The 21,229-nt window shown below is 40.4% G+C and overlaps 1 protein-coding gene across 1 annotated transcript in view; it reads right to left on the bottom strand.

The window, feature by feature from the left end:
- Positions 1-21,229, bottom strand: part of LOC124794700 (histone-lysine N-methyltransferase, H3 lysine-79 specific) — a 209,582-nt gene that overhangs the window by 72,415 nt on the left and 115,938 nt on the right. Inside the window, 2 exon segments of the mRNA XM_047258267.1 lie at positions 9,434-9,475; positions 12,703-12,809. Of these exon segments, the coding sequence (XP_047114223.1) occupies positions 9,434-9,475; positions 12,703-12,809 (149 nt within the window).

The raw sequence follows: 21,229 nt of genomic DNA, 5'->3' as shown, positions 1-21,229 counted from the left end.
TTGATGGATCCAGCCCACCGATCTCATGCCCAGCCTTATCCACTAACATGCAGGGCCCACCCATTGGAGGTAGTGCCACAAATATACCCAGAGGGAGAATCCCTTCATGTGTGACATAAATCGGCAGATTTTTATAATTTATCTGAGGACCCAGGATTGCTGTGCACGCTCGATAGGCCAGAGGCCTAAAGGAACAAATTCCCTAGTCTCACCAAACGTAAATAGTACAATGTAGACATTTTTAATATATCATTTTACTGTGGTACATCTTGGATTTTGAAACTTGTTTCTATCAACAACACGAAATTAATATGAACAATAGCAGGAAGTAAATTGTGGCAGTCACCAGCAGTTAAGGCACAATGCACTCTTATTCGTCAAAAGAAAAAAACTTATTAAAATGGGTCAAAAAATGGATTGGCAAACATGCAACATTCAAGACTTATGGGTCTCAATCCAAACTGTGGGCATTCCCCTGAGAATCATTATGGTTTGGTGTGCTAGAAAGAGGGCATTATTGATCCTTTGTAACATACATTAATCTGTAATACATGTAAAATAATGGCTGAACCACAACAATGGGTAGTTATAATAATCCACATAGTAAAATAAACTTTTATGGCCATTCGCCACAGTGTTGATACATTCAACACCCCCCCCCCCCCCCCCCGCCCCCTTTCAGCACTTCTAAGGCCTGCTCTTTTTGAGATCTTTTCTAAAATTACTGAACATATTCTAAATCTGTCTTTGCAACTACAAAGAAATGCATATTTTTGGAACCAAACACCTTTTGTTTCATTGAAATAAATTATTGAAATAAAAAATGAAACATATTTACAATCTGGATTGCTTTCTGCATCTAAAATCAGTACATTACAAAGACGTTGATTTTACTTACAGTATATGCATGTTTTTGAGGTGTTCCCTAGTGTGGCACAGATTTTTCTGACAATATACAGTCTTAGACATAAAAACTGACTGCCAGCCGGCCCCACAGAGACCAAGTCCAAGTTGTTCACTTAAGGTGGCCAGTAAAACTGGCTGCCCCTGAAAACTCCAAGTCTGGTCATCTGCACAATCTGGCAACACTGTAAGATGCGGAAGTGTATATTTAACACATTTCGGCCCTCGTCTAAATTTGTAAGTCTGATTGAATGTCGAAGATAATTTGCTTCACATTCTACCCACCAGCAATAACAAGTACTTCCAGAAAAAATTCCGCAGGACAGCTTGTGGCTGCATCGCAATGAGAACAGCTTACGCTCTAGCGTTTCCTCGCACTACAGTGGCTACTGGCCACCGGCCAGACGCCACCCGCTGCCTGAAATCCAGCGCCGGTGAACGTGGAGCAATGCTGTCAGTGTATGTATCAACTGTCATTTTCGAATTTGAAGTTCTAGTTATCATCTTGCAGTTAAGCATTGGATTTTGCATACTTGAAACCCATGAACTATGGTTAAGTGTTGTAAAATTGAGTTGCAAGTGGGAAAATGTGTAACATCTGCAACACCTTATTTACTTTTGGCAAAACAGAGAGGTGAATGCAGAAGAGGCAGCTAGAAATATTTGAACTGTGCGTGGAGCGAGTGCTTTTTGGAAAATACGCCAGAAAAAGATACTCTTGTTTCTACAAAGATCGTTCTGACATGAATGATTTTCCACTTTAAGGTAGTCTCAATTAGTGATATATGTGATGGATTACCATTTAATCATCATGCGACATTTGCATTCAAAAGGCAAAGTTCAGAACTCTGGTTTAGGAGTACTGCATGCTCTACTTTGAAACATCAAAAATCAACCGAGTGACTATTATTGAACGTCATTAGGTCGCTCATTAAGCATTCCTATGCAGTACTGTTACTGGTGACGAGTTATGATGCCTTTATCGTTTACTTCCTAAGAAGAAATGTGAAGGCTGAGCCCCACGAAAAGATGTAAACTCGAGCAATGAGTAGTGTGAACATAATATTTTACATCTGATAGCGCCAAAAGTGTGTTTTGTGTTATGAATTCTGCCCCAATTCAGTCAGTCATGGTTCTTGAAGAGCAAGGATGAAAATTTTTTGTCAGTCAATTTCTTATGTGAGTTTATTTACTTTTCATGTTTGGATCAATGTATCGATGTTTAGTTTTCAAATGCATGTTTTCTGCTTGTAGGGAATTTTACCACAGATCTCCGATATTCTCTGCCGTGCTAGCCTGGACTCCCCACAACCTGAAAATCCAGCTGCCGCCTGTCGACGGGCGGGTTGTGTACCACCTGGGATAAAGTTGACTTTGCTTGGACAGTTCATGTTTGCTTATGTTTCATTGTTTTGGTCTGGCTGATACCAGGAACAGACAGGACTAGAGGGTGTTGATGCCTTTGGAAGCAAATATTCTCAGCCAAGCTCATTGAGCTAACAGACGGTGGGTGACCAGAGTGCCGGTGATTTTCACTTAGACGTGTCGATTTCGGGTTCAAGGGGTTGAGTAGCTGTTCAGGATTGTGTTAGTATTTGGTTCACCCCAAGTATTTGATTTCCTCGGTAGCACCCATATGTGGGAGGCTTTCCCCTATCCATCACATGGGATTATTATTATATTTCTTTCCTTTCTCAGACGTTATGTCTGGTTAGAAATGGAAAGTGACACGGACCTTGATCAAGCGTGACTTCCTTTTAACTGTACAGTATATGTTGCACTGCATTTAGGAACTTTCAGGTAATTGAACATGTATCAATAATTACAGATTTCTCAAAAAACAAAGATGATGTGACTTACCAAACGTACTGGCAAAAACACAAAGAGAAAATAAGACGACAGGAAAGATTTCGAAATGCAACAGTGACAACAACAAACGTAATTGTTGGGTTCAAATTAATGATATTAATATAATAGAGGGAAACAATTGACATCTTTGTTTTTTGCGTTTGGTAAGTCACATCCTCTTTGTTTCGTTTGGTAAGTCACATCATCTTTGTTTTTTGCGTTGGTAAGTCACATCATTTTTGTTTTTTGATAAATTTTTCCCATGTGGATTGTTTCCCTCTATTATATTAATTACAGATTTCTGTAGTTGTATGTATGCGTTTGGATGTAGCTGTATTGCATTGATGTACTGGTGGATATTGTGTGGTATGACTCCTGTAGTTGATAGTATAATTGGTATAATGTCAACTTTATCCTGATGCCACATGTCCTAGACCTCCTCAGCCAATTGGATGTATTTTTCAATTTTTTCTCCTGTTTTCTTCTGTATATTTGTTGTATTAGGTATGGATATTTCGATTAGTTGTGTTAATTTCTTCTTTTTATTGGTGAGTATGATGTCAGGTTAGTTATGTGGTGTTGTTTTATATGTTATAATGGTTCTGTTCCAGTATAATTTGTATTAATCATTCTCCAGTACATTTTGTGGTGCATACTTGTATGTGGGGACGTGTTGTTTCATTAGTTTATGTTCTATGGCAAGTTGTTGATGTATTATTTTTGCTGCATTGTCATGTCTTCTGGCGTATTCTGTATTTGCTAGTATTGTACATCCGCTTGTGATGTGATCTACTGTTTCTATTTGTTGTTTGCAAAGTCTGCACTTATCTGTTGTGGTATTGGGATCTTTAATAATATGCTTGCTGTAATATCTGGTGTTTATTGTTTGATCCTGTATTGCAATCATGAATCCTTCCGTCTCACTGTATATATTGCCTTTTCTTAGCCATGTGTTGGATGCGTCTTGATCGATGTGTGGCTGTGTTAGATGATACGGGTGCTTGCCATCTAAAGGGTTGTAGAAGTGGTTATGAAATTGCAATGGTGTAGCCGATGTATTTATATGAGTGATTGCTTTGTGTATTTTGCTGGTTTCTGCTCGTTCTATAAAGAATTTTCTTAAATTGTCTACCTGTCCATAATGTAGGTTTTTTATGTCGATAAATCCCCTTCCTCCTTCCTTTCTGCTTAATGTGAATCTTTCTGTTGCTGAATGTATGTGATGTATTCTATATTTGTGGCATTGTGATCGTGTAAGTGTATCGAGTGCTTCTAGGTCTGTGTTATCCATTTCACTACTCCAAATGAGCAGGTCAATATTGGTATAGCATAAGTATTTATAGCTTTTGTCTTGTTTCTTGTTGTCAATTCTGTTTTCAGCATTTTTGTTAGTCTTTGTCTATATTTTTCTTTTAGTTCTTCTTTAATATTTGTATTATCTATTCCAATTTTTTGTCTGTATCCTAGATATTTATAGGCATCTGTTTTTTCCATCGCTTCTATGCAGTCACTGTGGTTATCCAATATGTAATCTTCTTATGTAACTCTTCAGGCTTTCCCGGCGAGATCTTGACATGTGGAATAATCGGGTCTACTCACGGATGTTTGTGTCGCTCTGGCACAATGTTTCGGCCAAGTAACTCGTTGTCTTCTTCAGATGCTACCTGAGACTGCCGTGTTGGAGGATCTTGTCCAGTATTTATGCCCAGAGGGCGCTGGGTGCTCTCTTTGCCGTCCGTGCCCGTCTGGCGCTGCTTGTAATGTGTTGTCCCTTCCCCGGTGTTCCCTCGGATGTCCGCGCCCGACTTAGGCGCCATCTGTGGCAGCTCTCTGAGGCCTGTCCTGTGTCGGGCATTCCGTTCGCGGTCCGCGCCCACCAGATGCTGCTCCTGAGGTTTTTACCCCTCCCTGGTGCTCCCACGGACGTCCGCGCCCGGCTCGTCCACCATCTGTGGTCGTGGCAGTTGTCTGGGGCCGGACCCGCATGTGGCGTTCCGTTCGTGGTCCGCGTCCGCTTGGCGCTGCTCTTCAGTTACATCTAACCAGTATTGTATTATTGTAAGAACCGAGATGCAGTATTTTGGATTTAAAATTTTGTAAATTTGTGGTAAGATCTTACGGGACAAGCTGCTTAGGTTATCGGCCCATAAGCTTACACACTACATAATCTACCTTACACAAACTTACGCTATGCACAACACGCACACCCATGTCGCCATGCTGGAGGGACAACTCGAACCTCCGAAGTTGGGCACTATACAGATACAGCAGCCAATCTCTCTGAAGCACCTATCTACAATTCCCATCTTTGCTGCACACCACAAGCGCAGTACAGAAATGCGAATATGGCTCGTTGACATATAATGAGGATATTGCGGGCCTTGCCACATGCAACTTTGAGACGAAGCTATAGTCACTTCCGAAGTCGCTCACAGAACACATCAGCTGGTATCCTTCATGGCAGTATAACTGAAACTTGGCAACAGCGCAGAATATGTTTGGCAACTCTGTTACCAATGAGTTACTTCCTTGATAGCACAGAACCATCCTGTCAATTCATTTGATATTATCGTGTCATTTCAATCGAATAATGTGAGTGATTTTCTCTTGAGATGTGACATAAGGATATCAGTTAATCCTTTTGAGTCAACAAAAGCCGTTCCACACTGGAAATACAACTACTCTTATGTTTCGATTTATCTGCCATCACGGCTACTGAGCCAATAAGTACGTCAAACACACCCCACCTGTTCGCTAGCTCCTACGTAAAATGCTTGCCTGTCAGGTGCACGCTGCCTTTGTTCGCCTTTCGAGACTCGCTGAAAGCCAGATTTTTAATTCTTTTGTGGCAGAGCTACAAGCAGGCAGATACAAACTTAATAAGGGAATCATAAGACAACGCCTGTGCAAAATTCGTCTTGCTACTTTTAGTACCCCTTAGAGTCAAAGAAAAAACTTTACGGTAATGCAAATTTCCTAATGCCACTTTTGTTTTCTTCCGACATATTTTTTGTTGTTGTGAATACATAATTTTATCTATGAACTGCCACATTTTCATAATACCTGTGAATGATACAGGACATGAAGTAAATAAAGATATTTTAAAAGTCAAAAGTCGGTAATATCCTACTAATTCGTGTTAAGATAGGCTCAATCGTCTTACAGATACTTAATGCTTTATTAAGATAGACTGCCATTGTGATGTTACTCTAGAAGGCTGAATTTACTTTGTATTAGTACAGTGAATATTACAATTGCATTTTCCATTAGTTTACTGAACGCAATAGTAATCATCAAAGAGAAATTAATCAGCAGCAGGATTTTCTTTCACGATATCTACAACTATCTGACAGTCCTAAAGTAGTTTACAAATTCTATGCCCATAGAAACCTAATAGTTCTAACGATGTCATTAAGTCAGTGTAGTTTGAAGATCATGTTCATCTAGAAATGAGTTGCCTTGATGGTTGATCGATCAAGAGCAGGAAATGTAAAATTTTACGAGTATATGAAGAGAGGGACAAGTGCTTGAGAGAGGTCTTCTCTATCAATACAAGTGCCTGAGAGATGACTTTCCTATCAATCTCCTGGATAGTTTTGCTTCGCAAATCAACAGAGGGCGTTATCATGCAGTAGCACACGTGATGTAGTATTGTCGGTCGATTTTCTTACACTGAGACCGAAAGGTGTCTCAGTTGTTGGCAAGAAATTCCAGCTGTGATGCACACACCTTTGGGGCAGAATTCATAGCACAAAACACACTTTTGGAGCTATCAGATGTAAAATATTATGTTCACACTACTCTTTGCTCGAGTTTACATCTTTTCATGGGGCTCAGCCTTTCATTTCTTCTTAGGAAGTAAACGATAAAGGCATCGTAACTCGTCACCAGTAACAGTACTGCATAGGAATGCTTAATGAGCGACCTAATGACGTTCAATAATAGTCACTCGGTTGATTTTTGATGTTTCAAAGTAGAGCATGCAGTACTCCTAAACCAGAGTTCTGAACTTTGCCTTTTGAATGCAAATGTCGCATGATGATTAAATGGTAATCCATCACATATATCACTAATTGAGACTTCCTTAAAGTGGAAAATCATTCATGTCAGAACGATCTTTGTAGAAACAAGAGTATCTTTTTCTGGCGTATTTTCCAAAAAGTACTCGCTCCACACACAGTTCAAATATTTCTAGCTGCCTCTTCTGCATTCACCTCTCTGTTTTGCCAAAAATAAATAAGGTGTTGCAGATGTTACACATTTTCCCACTTGCAAATCAATTTTACAACACTTAACCATAGTTCATGGGTTTCAAGTATGCAAAATCCAATGCTTAACTGCAAGATGATAACTAGAACTTCAAATTCGAAAATGACAGTTGATACATACACTGACAGCATCGCGCCGCGTTCACCGGCGCTGGATTTCAGGCAGCGGGTGGCGTCTGGCCGGTGGAATTTTTTCTGGAAGTACTTGTTATTGCTGGTGGGTAGAATGTGAAGCAAATTATCTTCGACATTCAATCAGACTTATAAATTTGGACGAGGGCCGAAATGTGGGCTATTTACAATTTGTATGGAAACCAAATGGCAGTTATAAGAGTTGAGGGGCGTGACAGGGAAACAGTGATTGGGAAGGGAGTAAGACAGGGTTGTAGCCTCTCCCCGATGTTACTCAATCTGTATATTGAGCAAGCAGTGAAGGAAACAAAAGAAAAATTCAGAGTAGGTATTAAAAACCGTGGAGAAGAAATAAAAACTTTGAGGTTCGCCGATGACATTGTAATTCTGTCAGAGACAGCAAAGGACTTGGAAGAGCAGTTGAACGGAATGGACAGTGTCTTGAAAGGAGGATATAAGATGAACATCAACAAAAGCAAAACGAGGATAATGGAATGTAGTCGAATTAAGTCGGGTGATGTTGAGGGTATTAGATTAGGAGTTTTGCTATTTGGGAAGCAAAATAACTGATGATGATCGAAGTAGAGAGGGTATAAAATGTAGAGTGGCAATGGGAAGGAAATCGTTTCTGAAGAAGAGAAATTTGTTAACATCGAGTATAGATTTAAGTGTCAGGAAGTCGTTTCTGAAAGTAATTGTATGGAGTGTAGCCATGTATGGAAGTGAAACATGGACGATAAATAGTTTAGACAAGAAGAGAATAGAAGCTTTCGAAATATGGTGCTACAGAAGAATGCTGAAGATTAGATGGGTAGATCACATAACTAATGAGGAGGTGTTGAATATGATTGGGGAGAAGAGGAGTTTGTGGCACAACTTGACAAGAAGAAGGGACCGGTTGGTAGGACATGTTCTGAGGCATCAAGGGATCACTAATTTAGTATTGGAGGGTAAAAATCGTAGAGGGAGACCAAGAGATGAATACACCAAGCAGATTCAGAAGGATGTAGGTTGCAGTAGGTACTGGGAGATGAAGAAGCTTGCACAGGATAGAGTAGCATGGAGAGCAGCATCAAACCAGTCTCAGGACTGAAGACCACTACTTCAACAACAAGAACAACAACAACAACAACAACATTTATTGGTGTATATCAATATGCAAGCAGACTGCATTTCCTGACTGAATGACTATAGGAAATAAAATACTGTAAGTAAAACCAACATTTTTTGTAACAAAGTGATTTCAGGTTTAGAACTGTAAATATGTTTCATTACAGACCAACGATGATTATTTATTTCATTCAAACTAAGCACAATTCGTGATAAAATACTTATTTTCTTGTATTTGCAATATATATATTTTAGAAATATTTCAATCATCTCTTTATACATCCTATTTTTTCATCCTTGTTCGTGTAATGCTCATGTGTCCACAAACAACGTATTTCGTGGTACAACTGCACAAGTTTCTCCATTAGGATCATTGTTCCACTCCATCCTATACTTGTTGCAACAAGAACTTGCCGCCATGTAAAAACCACACGAAGACTCGTGGACATTCTAAATGTGGCCTGGTGGAGACATCCACACGTGTGCCCAGCTGGGGTGGCAGGATTGCTAGTTCCAAGAACTGTGAATAACAGCCAGCAGGTCACATTTCTGCAAATGCACAGTTGGGGCCTGCCAGTTTTGCAGAATTCGTCTGGAATACCTGTGGCCCAGTGCTACAATATGCTAGTATGTGGCCAGGTACTATTAACAACTGACCTTATTCAATCTATTCTGCAACAATCCCTTCTTTCTGAAGTTGTTTCCATTACTGTTTCCCCCTTCCCCTTCCAGTTCATCTTTTACTGCATTTTGTCTCTGGCCAGCCCGACTGCAAACTATTCAAACACTCCACTATTGGCCTGGCCAAAACAGTTCCATGTACTCTTCTTGAATGCCTCCTTGGCAATAAGTGCCCCTCTTGACTGAACTTACCACAAAAAAATCGCTGTGTGTGACTGCCACACACTATTCCACAAAGGTCCTTTTCTTTTCCCTCCATCTTTCGCAAGTCCAACCTAGACCTTACACACCATTCTCACAAGTTACTTGACCACCTCAGCACCTTTCCCAAAAATCCTTGCGTCCAAACCTAAAAATGTGTGTTGTGTGACAAAGCTAGTTTATGTCGAGCTGTGTGCCATATCCCAATCAGATGAAGCGAGTTTATACTTTATCTCATTTTTATTTAATGTTTCCTCAACTGAAATTTGCATTATTGTAACAATACTTACTTTTAATTTTGGATTCTTCAACCCTTGGAAATAGCGCTCAAGCTGGAACAAAGGTACATTATTAGTACATACAGATTTCTTCAAACAAAAATACATAATAAAAAACCCTCAGAATTATCATCCCCCCCCCCCTCCACACCCACCCACACACACACACACACACACACACACACACACACACACACACACACGGGTTGCCCAGAAAGTAATGCACCACATTTTTTTCTTCAAAAATTATTTACTGAATGTAATGAGAGCTACACATACACAAAAGATTGGTGTTTTATCTACACACCCTATTTTTCCACATAATCTCCATCCCACTCTATAGCCTTCCTCCAGCGCAAAACAAGGGCGTGTGTGCCCTGTCAGTACCAACCCTTGTCCTGGTGGCAGAGCCAGTGCTTCACTGTGTGAATCACCTTCTCATCGTCCTCAAAATGTCTTCCGCAAACGGCATCTTTTGATCTTCCTAGTGAATGACAACTTCAGCACACTGCAACACATCAGGTGTGACAGCCGTGCATGATCTCCCTGACCACTGCAAATTGTGGAGCTCCAACGAACCGCTTTCCGATGACCTCACCCTCTGTGCCCAGCGATTAACTGTACTTCTGTTGACAGCAGATGCTCCATAGACTTTGCAGATGCATTTGTGAATAGTCTCCACAGTTTCTTTCTCTGCAGTGATAAATTCAATGACAGCACGTTGCTTGTAACATGCATCACCTGCAGATGTCATTTTGAAAATGTCCTGCAACTATGCTATCTGTCAGAAGTGACAAACTTGGCACACTCGCTCAGGAGACTTCAAATAACACATACATAACATTTCGCATTCGTAGCATTGTTTTCGGCTGAGGAAAAAAAAAAAATAATAATAATAATAATGCAGTGCATTACTTTCTGGGTAACCCACATACAACACAATACACAATTTTCATTTTCTGAGACTTATATTTTAGCAGCCTGTACAGATTTTCCATTCCACGTTCACAATAATTATTTCCCGTATGTTAGCAGAAATACATATTTACACCGTATCTCCATATGATTAGAATGATGTTGGGAATACAGCTATACCACATACTGTGTCCAGCCAGCTCCTTACATCATATTTTCATGTTTATTAATGTTTATCTGCATGAAAAAATTCACGAACTACAGGTATTTGTAACACCCACGAGAAATTTAAATTTGCCTTTGGAAATGATCTTGTACTAGGGGTTTCTCAGCAACTGTCATTTGGTCTTCATTCTTTCATTTGGAGAACTCAAGGGCTGAATATTGAACACTTGTCTGGATGAAGAAAGAACACCCAACTGAATACTACCACATGCATATCATCTGGTGTTATCAGATGGACCCGAGTTCATGAGCTTCCGCTGTTAACAGATCTCCAGGAATCTTAATCTACCCACGCATAGGGTGCCACTTTTAAACATTAAAATTCTATAATCACAACATCCTAATCTGCACAATGCTAATGATACAGTTACCACAGGTATAAACCTCTCAAAGAATGGAAAGGGCACTTAGAAGCAGTAATGGATGTGCACCTGCATACCATCCTCACATGTGCTAAGCTGCCTAGTCGATCTCATCTACCACCACAGACTGCTGCGAGTCAAAACCAAATGGGTCACACCAGATGCAAAGATGCACTCCACAAGTGGAACAAGGTGTCCAATGCAGACTGAAAATTCGAGCTCCATGCCGGACTGTGCATCACACTGTCAGCAACTGTCAGTTGTGAGCATATCACGGAAGTATCGAAGATTTCCTGTTAGTAACTCCACAGAATGTGCACTGGAATGAGAAGCTCTTCCCTCGGGTGCCACCCTACCTACTGCCCCAAGTATGAGAAAAGGCATTTGACATACATGATGAGCTTACAGTGCAGGCATCAGGAGTGCAATCCCTGCACAGGCAGGGGGCTGCGACTGTAAAGGCCATATCACACAGGAGGGCACACCACCTGCAGAGAGCTGAAGCAATTCGTTTTGCACTGAAACATATGTATCCTTTCAAATGAGAGATGAAGAACTTGGTCTTCAGCTCGTGTAGCTTGCCGAGTATATCATCACTGGTCACTTAACAGAGTCAAAAGGGAGCTTCCACACAGGATGCACCAATTTGCTTGCCATCAGCCATGTGCGACACTGCTTTGCCCTCTGAGCGGAGTTTTGTTAAATGTAGTTACATCGCAGTTTTATTGTTTCTGCCTACTGTCCACTGTTTGTCATTAGTGTGCAGCTGTAAATCAAGTACTGGTTACTATTTTGACACAAGAAGTTTCATTGTGTAAGTGGGACCCTTCTGTACCTGGCTATTCACAGGAGTTACAAAGGGCTGAATTAGAATTAAATAGCTTAGAATTAAATCTGATTCGTACATAAGGGAGATATGACCACCACAAGAGAAGAAAATCTTAGATCGATATTTGTAAAAATTCTTATTAATCTTTAACAAGGCGTACCTGAAAGATTCTATTGCAGTTCTTTCAGAGATTAGTGACAACAATAGGTTACTAATTTTCTTCCTCAATATCTCTAATTTTTCAGGCTTATATTTGAGACTACTGCCACTTGTGTTCTCCATTACTGCTGAAGTAGTAATCCACTCAGTCAGTGCAAAAAGTTTTTGCTGAACCCTTCTCTGCAATTCATAAATGAGCCATACTCTATATGTTTAAACCTGTCATACTTAAAAATCTCTTCAAATTTTACTCTGTCTTAAATGTGAACATAATTGTTACACACAACTTAACATTTTATGTCTTCCACAAACAAATGGGAAACACTGAAAGGTCAATGAAACATCTGTCACTTATCAGATAACATCCGAAACATACCTGAAACGTGCCTTTTCAATCTAGACAGATGGCACTTGAAACACTCTTTTCCAAAGATAAAGCTCTTCCAGACATCAGATCAACACATTCGCAGAAAACCTAATGCCTCCTCTGCAACAAACACTAACGTCATATTTGGCTTTGTGGTCCCTGAAGTTCACAATTTTTTGGTTATAATTTTTTCCTCGAATATCATTTCAGCTACCACTGGTGGGACCTGGGCTATGTACACCCAGGACTGGTTATAGGAAACAGCTTCTTGCGAAAGGGGCCCGTATCACTATCCCAAACATTTTATGCTTTTTCTTTTGTGTTGTTTAACAATAATATTGTCTGATTTGTGATGATTTGGATTCAAGTGCAACATAAATAAATACAATGACTTTAGTTTACCGAAACAGAGATTAGTACATACCTTTGCTCTGTCTATTATGTGTAAATAGTATGAAACAGGTTTGTTGGTCCACGAAACAGATCCACGGAGGGGAGTCATTTCTGACACGTGCATTATCGTTCCTATATCTGTGAATAAAGAATAAACTCAGTTATTTCAGTTTCCTCTAACATTCAACAAAAATCGTAAACAAGAAGGAGACAAAGACTAAGAAAATGTCATTGACCTTGCTTTTATTGTGTGTCAGATGACATTAGCCATGTTTTGAATACTGAAGCCAAGGATTTTCATTACCAACCTACAAGCTGTTGAGATAACATGTCGAACCCGAACACTTTACACAAAGGAGCATTTGACATCATCCCATTTCCCTGCTGAAGCTATTACGAAGAAGTAATTCAAAAATGAAGTAGTTTGGCCAATGAGCCAGAATACAGTAGAATCATATATGGCTAACTAATTACATGATACTTTATCTGGAAATCCACAAAGAATATTCCGGTAACGGACATTAGACATGGTCTAGTGATTATGACACAAATGAAATGCATAGAACAGTTACCAACCGTATTTATTAAAATATTGCACACATTTTGTAAGCATGATCCTGTTACCTTAATCTAGTTCATGCAATAGTTGTCTGAGGGGAAAGCTAAGTGCTACAAAATATACCAAGAAAGAAAAGATTTTAATCACCCTATAAATGGCTTTTTTAAAAGTATTCTGAATTCCTCCTACAAAACAAGACCCCAGAAAGGAATGGGCAAAGACACAGGAATGGAGGTTGTGACATTAAAAGTTAAAAAACCATTAAGTGACTGTTTCCCTATTCCAAGAGGTTCTCCTCCATGGCGGTATTTACAGAACACAATACAGGAACAAATGAAGTACTAAGTAAACAAGTAATATTGAGTAATATTGTAAACTGTTAGTACACTTAACCCTCAAACAGAAAGATAATAGCTGACAATTTAAAGATGCTGCAAATTCTTTGACAGATCTTTGTTCCCAATAAAGGCAAAATTTATGAGTGAGTTAAACCTACAGACACAAGGCAGCCATGGAAGATTATTGCCATATCTTATACACGAGTTACTTCCGAGGTTCCTGCACATATGGCATAAAGATAAAGATGGGAAACATTGTAAAAGATAGTATGCCATCAATCATCTCAGAATGAGAAAATAACAAAAACTCACACACGCAACAATGGAGCACCACACATTGTAGATTCTACAAAGTCACTGGTATATGAGACAGTGATACAGAAGGATTCAACTTCCAAATCAGAGATTAGCGGAAGTGCTTTTATCAACATTTACAGCTTTCTTAAATTTTTAATATGTCTCTATATTACACTAATCTTTGTTACCCATTGATTCTCTAGGCTTTTCTTTTACCAGTTATTCCTCCTCCAATTTCTGCTTCATGTTCTTTATTTTCAATACCTTTATCTTCAGAAATCATTATTTTGCTTCTTCATTCCCTTTAGGACATATCTTCTTTTTCCATTCATCCAGAACCATAACATGACATGTTCACCTCTAAGCAACCTCTTAACATTTCACATATTTCTCTTTTACCACAGACCGAATCTGCTACACAACATAATCACACTTCTATCACCTTATATTTTGATAAATTTAAGTACAATGATAAGCTGTTAGTTTACATCTTCACCAAGACATACTTAAAAGTTACATCATATGCATTGTTCAAACTTCATACATTTACCTTCTTCCCAATGTCAGCTTGTGATGATAATTTTTTCTCATCTGAGTTAAAGAAAGTAGTTATAGTTAGAAAATAATCTTATATGAAGTTAACAGGTATCAGCTAAATATCGAAATTCGTGCAAGCCATTATAAGGGCTCACTGCCACTATCACCTTAGGATAACGTTTATGGAAAAATAAATGTAATCAACGACTTTACAATGTATGATCATTTCTACTATTAACTGATGTAAAAACAGATTTTTTGATTCGTGCAGATTCAACTTCCACTCCTCCATTTCAATGGCTCTAGATGTCACATTTTATAATAACCTTGTTCCTATTTATGTCACAAAAGTGTAAAAGCTCTCTTCTCCTCCTGCAAAGGAGTTTCTACAGGCAACTAATGCCATTTGAAAAGGTTTTCCACAGAAGTCTAATTTTGTACATCTTCTTCACAGATGAAACAATATTAGCTTACACTTGCCCATAATACCTGTAAAAGGAAAAAGCACAGTGTGTCATTAAACAGGTGCATAAGATCAATCTGAATAACACAAGCCACGAGTTTGACCAGTGGTATTCAACTCATTTTGTGCAACTGCTTTTTCAGTATGAAATATTTCAGAATGCTATGATGGGGTATTTCATTATTAACTCATTCTTCAAGCCAGGAGCCCAAGTACACACATCTCTAGTGCTTCCCAATCAGTGGTAATCTAAGCAGAAAGGGCCAAGTACAGTCTCTTTATTGCTCTGTTACTTACTGATGATTACAGCTACTAATTCCAATATATCTACCCACACATGGTGAATATGTTAAGAAGCAACAAAACAAGTCATATGAAAACCAATGTTTTATTCCACACAGTGAAAGTGGTGTGATGTATTAATTTGCAGCAGTACAGAGCAAATCTGAATTTGGGTCCCAACAGATGACAGTGATAAGAATGGATGGATGGATTGATGCGGTTATAGGGACCAAACTGCGAGGTCACTGGACCCTTAATTGTTTGTGTGTGAAGTTGTGAATAGCCCCAAAGAGAAAAGACACAAAGGTAAATTCTGATGGACTCGACTGTATCCAAAAATCTAGAAAACCAAAATATAGAAAGAAGCAAGTAGAAGTGAGAGAGAAGTAAATAGGTGAAAGTGAGAGAGTTGCCCCACCCAGAAAGTGGAGGTACCTGTGACCAGATACATACCCTCTGATCTCTGGACAGTGCTTCCACACCCTCTATTACCAAAAGAAAACTAGCTACACAGACAAGATAAAATCTCAGGAAAGAGAATAATGACGAGTATGTCAAAGGATGACACACATAAAGGAAAAAGAAGAATTAAAAAGATGGGAAGGGCACGAGCTGCGGACCACAGAGGAACAGCAGCCACATGCCCCTCTAGTCAGAGCAAGCCACGGGGTATCCCACCAATCCCTCAAGCAGACAACAGGGATAATGTGCTGTACGTCAAAGAGAGGAGTAAAAACCACTTTCACGCGTAAAATGTAAAACACAATCAGCTGCTTCAGCTTTGTTCACAAACGCCACCAAAGGCAGCTTATCAGCAAGTTTAAGGTTTCACTGTAAGGAAGCCAAATCAGCGCAGCCTGTAGGATGACGCACACCATGACACGGGCACCACACCAACAGTGGGGAGGATCCTCATGTCGAAGGGTGTGGCCTGGGGTCAGTCAAGTGTGGTCAGCATGGAACTGATGAAGGACAGTAGATTCCCTGTGAGAAGCATGAAGGGAAGACTGCCATGGCCTCCTTTATGGTTTTCAGTCTATTTGGAGAAACCAGGGCACCCCAATCGGCATTCCAAGACTCCAACAACTGTTGGCATAGAGAGAACCACAGCTTCAGTTCCAGTACCCCATTACCAAATTTGGCATCCAGATAGCTAGCTTGGCCAACTGGTTAGAACATTAATTCCCTGGAAAACCAACACGATTAGGGGTCCATATGAAGACAATCGGCCACCCAGCATTGTAGAGGTATACAGGAGGGTCTGAATAGTCACAACTGACGGGTGTCAAAAGGTAGCCCTGGTCGAAGGCTACTCAAGAATGACTCTCTGGTGTATGAACAAAGGTGGGAAAGACGGAGTTAAGAGCAGAGATTTTACATGCAAACTGAGATTGTGACACAAGACCTCAGCCTCTGTTGTGGGAGGTATTTCTCCTTACCAGGAAAAAGTACTTGGAAGATCAGATGTTCAGGGGAGCAGTGAATGTGTATTGCACAGTTGATCAGCAATTGTTGGCACCTGATCTGTAGGGGAGGTACATCAAGCCTATGCGAGTAGGTTGTTCACGATGCTGGTCCAAAATGCATCTGTCACAAGGCTGATTCCACAATGGTGTATGGATCCAGCAGACACAATGCTGAAAGTGATGCTGAGCTGTACACGAGGCTCCCATAATTGAAACACAACAGGATCGGAGCTTTGTAGAGTTGCAAAAGTGTAGAGCAGTCCGCACCCCAGCTGAGGTGGCTGCAGTTCAGCCTATACCACAAAGTGTAAAGTTGTCGAAGACGAGGAAGGAGCACCAACCAGGGATCAAAGACTGATCCTAAAAAATGACAAGACTCCACCACATTAAGCATTTGACCATCAAGCTCGAGTAGTAGTTGGCGACGGACAGTAAGACGGTGACAGGCAGCTGCACCCTGCCGTCAGTATTCAGCAACACCCACAGTTAAGGAGCAATAGTATATGCAGAATTCATCAGAATACAGGGAGGGCGACACTGCAGACCCCACAACCACTATAAAAAGGGGCACACTCAATACAGAGTCTTGTGGGACCCCATTCTCTTGTAGACAGGGAGTACTGTGGGAAGCACCAACCTGAACCTGGAAAGAATGGTGAGACAGGAAGTTCCAGACAAACAATGGGGTTGGCCCTGGAGGCCCCACAGAGGTTAACAAGGATGTGGCGAAACCTCATGGTCAAAGTCAAAGAAGACAGTGATAAGATGTTGATACCAGTCAGAAGCTGACTAAACAGCAGACTAAACTGTCAACAGCAGAACAGCGTTGGCAAAAATCGGCCTGGGATGGAGCCCAAAGATTGCGAGACCTAAGGTACCAACACAGCCATTGGATCACCGTACATTCAAGCAACTTGCAGAGAACATTAGTGAGGCTAAATGGGTGACAGCTGCCCATATCAAGAGGGTGTTGACCCAGTTTCAATACTGGGACAATAATGTCTCCTCGCCACTGACACAAGCGCTCGCCTTCGCTCCACATATGGTTGAAAATGGCAAGGATGTGGTATTGGCAATAAACTAAATTGTGTTTGAACATTATGCTGTGGATGCAGCCTGCCACTGGATCCAATTTACGATAGTGGGCTAGGGCACTGAGGAATTCCCACTCACTGCACGGAGCACTGTAAGGTTCCAGGCAAAATGTGGTATGTGGTAAAGGAAGTTATTCTACCTGCTGATAATTCTCAGACACAGAGGCTCGAGTATAATGGAAAGCAAATGTTCAGCAATAGCATTTGGAAAAGTGTAAATATCACCATTCCCAGAGATATGAGATTCACCCATGGGGTACTGGTGCCCACAGAGGCATTGATCTTCGCCCAAATATGCAAAAGAGGGGTACATGTTCCAATGGTAGCAACATACTGGTGCCAACATTCTCATTTCTGTCTTTTATGCAGTGGTGGACCTGGGCACAGAGCTGTTTAAAGGTAATGAGGTGCTCCATCGATGGATGTCACTTGTAGTGGGACAGCCTGTCTGCAATCTCTAACGGCAACAGTAATTTCGAGGCTCCACACATCCTCCGACAGGGGATCGCTGAGTCAGCTGCCAACAGAATGGCAGCAGTTGTGCTCTAAACAACCACACTGATATCTCCATGTGGCAGGGTGTGAAAGGCGACAGCAGTGGAGAAAGCATGACTGGGTGGACACTCAGACGAGTGATGCCACAGGAGCGTCCAAATGATAGGAAAATGATCAGTGTCGCACCGGTCATCGTGGAGTCTCCAATAGATGGATAGAAGACATGGGTTGCAAACAGAAATATCAATTGCTGAATAAGACCCATATGCCACACTGAAGTATGTCAAAACATCAATATTCAAGAGGCAAAGATTGAGCTCTGTGATCAAATTTTCAACAGTTTTACCACAGTCAGTGGTTGTCGTTCCACCCCATCAAGGGTAACACGCATTAAAGTCACCCAAAATTAGGAAGGGCGGAGGAGCTGAGAAAACAGTGCAGCCAACGTGTTCTGGGACACTTCATCATGAGGAAGATACACATTGCAGATGGTAAATTCCTGAGATGTCTTCACACAAACAGCCACTGCCTCTGAAGTCATACTGAGTGACATCTTTGCTGTCAATAGAATACAAAATGTACGTTTAAACATCACTCTATGTTCTTTCATATTGCGATTCTTAAAATAGTCCCAATAGTCACAGAGAGTAGAGGTGTTTCCTGGCGAGTGACTCAAACCAACAGGGGTAATGCACAGAAGACGACACGACTCAGCCAAATGACGGAAAAATTGCTACAGTTTCACTGGAGGATCACCTATCACTATTCTGTGGGGAGTGAAGGAAAATAGGAGACAGGGTCACCTGCCGCCACTGGTTGTGATGATACACCATAAACACACACATCTCCAAATCAGGGTGCTATGGCGGCAGGGGGGGGGGGGTCCGGAGCTGCAGGGACCATCAGGAACACTGCCTCAGTTACAGAGGCCGTACATGCGGGACCACCAGAATATCCCTCATTTTTGGAGGACTACTACTTGTCCTTGGAAGTAAGAGTCCTGAGGGGCCCTTTCGGGTAAGGTGTGCCGGATGACGACGTTGCTTCTCCAGTTGGGTTTTGGGCATAGTATTGTTGCAAGAAAAAATGGTGCAAAGATCAAAGGCACAAAAAGTGGAAAGGCTGGGCAAACGTTCCCTGCACAATCTGCACTTCTGTAAAATTTAGAAAACAAGTGACAAGTCAAACCCAACAAGGGGGCCATATAATTAATAATGAAAAGTTGCAGAAGAAAACGAGTTTCCAAAACACAAACAAGATCCAATCACAATCAGCACCAAGAATATTATCCGGTGGAAAAGTAGAGTAAAAGAATAGGGGAGGGAGAGTGGGATGGGTTGTCATACTGATAACGTTGAGATATTTTCACAGCATGGACAATGGATCCAATGTTCTGCATTAGCAGCTGGATAAATGTTGTCAACTAAAATCGTAATAAGGCAATTAGGAGACAACCAACTACGACATTTTCAGAACATAAGAAGACTGATCAATACATGACATAACACCTTATAACTACAATCTAGTCTTACTGCATCTAAAAGTGTTGCAAATTGTGAAGTCTTATGGTAATGTAGCTACATTAGACCTAATCTGAATGGCCCGTCTGGGATAGAACACTGCATGGAATCTCTGTGGTCTATTAAGCTCATCTCGCCAGGATTTATTGACAAATGATTAAGTAAGGAGAATAATGGTAAACCAAAATAATACGAGCAGTCGTTGGTAGGTGACAGTATAGAAGCTTTGTTTATAAAATAATACTGTCACAAATAGTTCAAGTCCGCTGCATAATCTGACTGGGTAGTTATTCTGAACAACACCTCTATTATACTTCTGTGCAGCATACGCGCCAAAAAACTTTCTTTGGAAGAAAACTCGCCATAGGAAGAACGGTTTCACCTGTTGAGATATATACAGTTACACATATATTTGAACAACTTTCATTACAAATTACTGGTGAGGGACTCAATGGAAGACGGCAATGCACTGAAACCAAGTTTCCAGGATTTCATATGCATCCCCGTGACCGCATATACCAATTCTGCAAACTGTTGCAGACATTTGTTCACACTAGTTCAATGTTTGCCTCTTCAGTTTTCTAAATATTTTTGCATAACTTTGCCTGCGAAGGATCTGATAACATCATTTCAAAGGTACGAGTAATAATAAAAGCACTATTTTACTTCCTTTGTAATATATATTCCATGATTCACTATCAACTTAGCCATCACCTACTTTCAGTTTCAACTCTCTCTCTCTCTCTCTCTCTCTCTCTCTCTCTCTCTCTCTGAGTGACAGAATGCATTGACTACTATTTTTTCTGAAGTAAATGTTTCACTATAGAAAGTAATTGAAGGTATCACTGGTGATTTTGACTGACTAAAAATGTTCCAAAGTGCATTTCACATCCTCCACCATCCAGACAGTGAACTCTGCAGATCTGATTTAATCAATTCCTACACACATTTCTCTTCACTCCATAAAAATCATTCTTCTTTCACTGGAAAAACTATTGTTTAAAGGAACTACAATTTTAGTGAAACAGGAATGTACCACTAAAATGGTGTAATTTTGTAAAGAAATGACTAACAATGCAAAATTGGAAGAAGAAAAACAATAAGTAATAATAAGTTTTAATGCACAAACCACGATAAAGAAACCTCTGCCTATAGCTTAATTCACTTCTTAAAACAATTTCCCTGTAGCTTGTGTTGAATACCGCTGGTTCGAGGGCATGCAGAAAACGTAAACTATAATCATACAAAGAAGTATTTCTACGTCACTAATTGCAGAGAGGAAGAATTTACATATAAATGAAACAGTGGAAACTCCACGTAGGAATATCAACAACGTAGAATAAGATAGATTGCTGCTTACTGTAAAGAAGACACATTAAGTCACAGACGGGCACAATTAAAGGACGCTCAACCCAGAGCTGCCGGAGTCGACTGTCATGTGTGCGTGAGGTGTGCTTGCTTGTGTATATGAATGGTGTGCATTTCTCTTTTGCTAATGAAGGCTGTA

This window comes from Schistocerca piceifrons, chromosome 4 (genome assembly GCF_021461385.2).
Source record: "Schistocerca piceifrons isolate TAMUIC-IGC-003096 chromosome 4, iqSchPice1.1, whole genome shotgun sequence".
NCBI lineage: Eukaryota > Metazoa > Arthropoda > Insecta > Orthoptera > Acrididae > Schistocerca > Schistocerca piceifrons.
Note: the sequence above shows the minus strand (reverse complement) of the source record. Positions and strands in the feature narration are given on the sequence as shown.